The following is a 4,568-nucleotide window of genomic DNA, read 5'->3' as shown; positions in this document are numbered from 1 at the left end:
CACCAATTATGATAGGTTCAAGCAAGGTTTTCAAGAGGTAGAGGAGAAGGTTGTAGAGAGAAGCACAGTAGAGAACCCTGAGGATAGTGGTGGTTCTTCACCCTTAGAGCCCCAGGTTGTTCCCACATAGTTGAACTAGTTTCTGTCTGTTATTTGTACATGAGTTTGTTGTTTTTCCATTTCCTGGTATGATAAGGACATGACCTTTTATGATAACTGCAACAAGGAAAAATAATTCGTCCCCGATTTTTCTTTAATGGTATATACTGACTTAATAAAACTTAATTTCCACAATCCACAGCAATGTTGAGCCATTTAACTCCATGACAGTACGAGTTGAATAACACTCTTGCTAGTGTTAATCATAATGGAGAAATCCTAAGAACTCAAATAAGTAACATAAGTAATTGGAGCCAATGCAAGCAAGAGAGGTGTTTCTCTGCATTATTCACCATCTAACATTCTAGTTTCGATGGTTATATTTAACTATGTACCCTTTCCTAAGAGAAGATAAATGGATATTTTTCCTGTGGAACTACAGTATTGAGATTAATGTAAACATTTTTAACGGTACAATACTACAATGTTAAAAAGAGCAGTGCAATGTCATAGAAAAAATTGTTGGAATTTAATAATTTTACAGCTTGATCCAAACCAATAAATTCACTAACAAAAGAGAATATAAACCATAAATTTCACTGACAATTTATATGTTTTACAAACTCTTATTTTGTTCAACTTTGCACAGCTATAATATTGCAGTCGCATACAAGTAAGTGATATCAAAAGATATATTACATAAAACTTCTGAATAAGGGTATTCATTGATCGGATTGTATCCGTAGATTCGCGGTAAATATCCGCATTCGATCCGAAAATTGCGGATATAATTCGATCCGTATATTGATCGGATCGGATAGGATCTGATCCGTACCCTTTACGGATCGGATCGCGGATATCTGCTCTACATCGGCATATCCGATCCGCACAATAATAATTAAAAATAAATAAATATATATATATTTGGTATTATATTTACTTGTTTGTATGTTTTAGTTAGTAATTATTATTCATATATTGTATTATTTTATTTTTGTTATTTAGAAAAATTTTAATTAAAAATATTTTAGGAATAAATAAGTTTTAAAATGTGAAAGAAATATTTTTATTGGATTTTTTACATAAAAATATAATTAAAAAGAGAAGGTTCAATTATGCGGATATATTCGATATCCGATCCGATTTGCAGATCGGATCGGATACTAAAAAACGCGAATATCATATCCGATCCGATCCGATGAAAATTGTGTGAATTGGATCGAATTTCTGGCCATATCCAATCCGATCCGATTCGCGTACACCTCTACTTCTGAAAATTGTGTATTTAATTTGATTTTTTGTGAAAATGTTTAGACAAGTATTTGGAAGGTACATACAAAAAACTAAAGGAAAATTTAATCACTAAACCACATTTTTCTTTCTTTCTTTTTTTAAATTCGATTATAAAAAAATATTAAAAAGCGTAAAATCGCTAAATTTTAAGAATAAAAATATCTTATTTTTGTAATCATATTTGTAAAAGGTGGTATTAAAATTCTATTTTTAAAAACTTTTTTGATAATATATTTTATATATGATTATTTTTGTCTAATTTTTTAATTCTTCTAAACCTTATTTTATTGTCAATATTTTTTTGAAATTATTTTTATCAATTACTAGTAGAGCTAAACCCCAAAATGGTCCCTGAAATTGATGTCGTGCACTAAAATTGTCCCTGAGATTCCAATTGCACTAATTACCTCCCTGATTGACAAAAATGCACCATATTAGTCCCTGACCCATTTTCCATTAATATCGTGATGACATGGCTTGATGACGTGGACTGTAAGTGACACATGTCATTCCATGATTTGACCACATGTAATGATATGATGATGTGGTGACCAGTGACACGTGACATGCTGATGTGGATGGTTGTGCCACGTGTCAATGTTATTTGGCCACGTATCCGTTTGTGCCACGTGTCGCAATAGTATTTGTCCACGTGTCTTCCATTATGTCATCATTGTAAATGCACCAAATTAGTCCTTTACTTTGCATTAAGTGACTCATTTTAGTCCTTGAAATTGAATGTCATGCACCAAATTAGTCATTTCATCAGTTTTTTCTCATTTTTTTTATAAATTCAAAATTCTCAATATTTTTTAATGCATTAATTTTAATTCTATTTTTTCACATGTTAATCAAATAAAAGTGCTTTTATAAAATATTTTTTCTTTTGCGAATACCCTAACCGCCGATTTGGAGTTGACGTGAAGACGTGAAGGCATTTCAAGCACCTTCACTACCATCTCCGACCTCTTTTAGTGCTTTTATAAAATATTTTTTCTCTTGCGGATATCCCTAACCGCCGTTTTGGAGTTAACGTGAAGACATTTCAAGCTTTCCTCATTACCATCTTCTACCTCTTTCGTCTAGACTGCAGAGGTCGGAGATGATAGTGAGGATGCTTGAAGTGCCTTCAATCTAGTTCATTTACACATAACGAAAACGGGTATTTCAAAAAAAAACAAAAAAAGATGTTTCTTTTAATTATTGATTTCTTGTTAAAAACACATATTTTTTTATGAAAAAAATGTGTCTAATCAATCATATAATTATTTTTTTTTATAATAACATAGTTATATATTACAAAATTGATCAATGTTAAATTATTAAAAAAATTATATAATTAAAACTAAAATCTTAAAACTTTTTATGAAAGCACTTGTATTTAAATGATATATGAAAAAATAGAAATGAAATTAGTGCATCCAAGATATTGAAAATTTTAAATTTAAAAAAAATGAGAAAAAATTAGTGAAGGGACTAATTTAGTGCATGATATTCAATTTCAGGGACTAAAATAAGTCACCTAATGCAAAGTGAGGGACTAATTTGATGCATCTACAATGATGACATAATGAACATGTGGACGAATACTGTTGCGACACATGGCACAAATGGACACGTGGCCAAATAACATTGTGACACGTGGCACAACCGCATGCCACGTGTCACTAGTCACCACATCATCATATCATTACACGTGGCCAAATTATGGAGTGACACGTGTCACTTACAGTCCACGTCATCAAGCCATGCATCACGTAATTAATGGAAAATAAGTCAGGAACTAATATGGTGCACTTTTCTCAATATCAGGAATGTATTTGGTGCAATTGAAATCTCAAGGACGATTTTAGTGCACGACACCAATCTGAAGGACTATTTTGGAATTTAACTCGTTACTAGTAGTGTACTCTTATGGTAAACATAAAATCTGAAAAAGTATATATCATATCTAAGTATTAATTGCGTCAAACAATGTATTAATTATGGTTTGACTGAAAAAGTTGTCTCGTTCTTATGCTGTAATTTCTCTAATTCATTTTTCATTTTCCGTCAAAAGTTTGTTAGAGACTCAACCCACAAAAGTGAGGAGAATCTTCTACTTCAATTTTCCACAAGGTTTTTTCTTTTTACGTTTAGTTTTGTTTACTTTAATTTGTATACAAAGTAGGCCAACTTAATTCAGGTGCCAATGGAAGAAAATAATGGACATGATCAGTTCCATGAAGCTTCAAAGGCTAAGTACGATTGTCTTTTGTTTGGTAAGGCCTTAAATTCATCACAATTCACACCAATAATGCTGCATTTCTGTCCAATTTATATGTTAATTTTGCCATGATTTTTCAGATCTTGATGACACCCTTTATCCTTTTAGTTCTGGTATGACAGTCCAGATCGGAGAAAAAGTTATAGGTAATGAACTTGTTACATATTGAAGATTTATTTAATAATATGAACTCATGCTTTTAATTAAATGTTGAATGAATTTCACAACAGAGTATGTGGTACAAAAGATTGGTATAGAAGATGTGGCTAAGGTCCGTGAATTGTGCCTTGCGTTATATAAGACTTATGGAACAGTATTGGCTGGTTTCAAGGTATAGTCCAGATATTATTGCATTTTATCTGTCTAAAGTCTAAACCATTAATGAACTAATTTTTTTTTTCTTTTCTCTTTGCTAGGCATTTGGACATGATTTTGACAATGAAGAGTTTAATAGGTGATTATTGATTTGATTTTCCAATTTATATATTTCACTATTTGGCAAATTCTATCGTTAATCATCATCAATGTGAATATGTTATTTTGTGTTTGAACAGTTTTGTACATGAGGCATTGCCATATGATGATGTACTGAAACCAGACCCTATTCTAAAGGACATTTTACAAAACCTGCCTCTCAGAAAGATTGTAAGTTTCTCCATTATTTTATTTGGACCACAAAGCTTGCACAAATTAATTTTAAAATGGAACCGAAGATGAAATACGTGAATATGGAATTTTTGTTTTCTATGGAGAGACTGAAGCATGTTTCTCCCAAGATGCTAGCTAGATACTTGAATCCAAGGATCAACTCAACATGTAAAATCATATATCTCGCAATTTGCAAAAAGTTAATTCATGAGAATGAATCATTTCAATTTTTTTTAATTGTTTTGTCAAATATGATTTCTTA

At 31.2% G+C, this 4,568-nt stretch overlaps 2 protein-coding genes across 2 annotated transcripts in view; both read left to right on the top strand.

Annotated features, from left to right (window-relative positions):
• LOC107629082 (ATP-dependent zinc metalloprotease FTSH 10, mitochondrial) overlaps positions 1–285 on the top strand; it is a gene marked incomplete in the record, with an annotated part of 19,425 nt that extends 19,140 nt beyond the window's left edge. The window contains 1 exon segment of the mRNA XM_021117845.1: positions 1–285. Coding sequence (XP_020973504.1) covers positions 1–130 — 130 coding nt within the window.
• The window catches only part of LOC107632343, an 8,619-nt gene continuing 7,498 nt past the window's right edge, over positions 3,448–4,568 (top strand). Inside the window, exons 1-5 of the mRNA XM_016336035.2 lie at positions 3,448–3,653; positions 3,739–3,804; positions 3,889–3,989; positions 4,075–4,112; positions 4,213–4,303. Coding sequence (XP_016191521.2) covers positions 3,584–3,653; positions 3,739–3,804; positions 3,889–3,989; positions 4,075–4,112; positions 4,213–4,303 — 366 coding nt within the window. The 5' untranslated portion in view covers positions 3,448–3,583. The remainder of the gene's footprint in view (positions 3,654–3,738; positions 3,805–3,888; positions 3,990–4,074; positions 4,113–4,212; positions 4,304–4,568) is intronic.

Source organism: Arachis ipaensis, chromosome B03 (genome assembly GCF_000816755.2).
Source record: "Arachis ipaensis cultivar K30076 chromosome B03, Araip1.1, whole genome shotgun sequence".
In the NCBI taxonomy this organism is placed as follows: Eukaryota; Viridiplantae; Streptophyta; class Magnoliopsida; order Fabales; family Fabaceae; genus Arachis; species Arachis ipaensis.
This window is presented reverse-complemented; position numbering and strand designations above follow the sequence as displayed.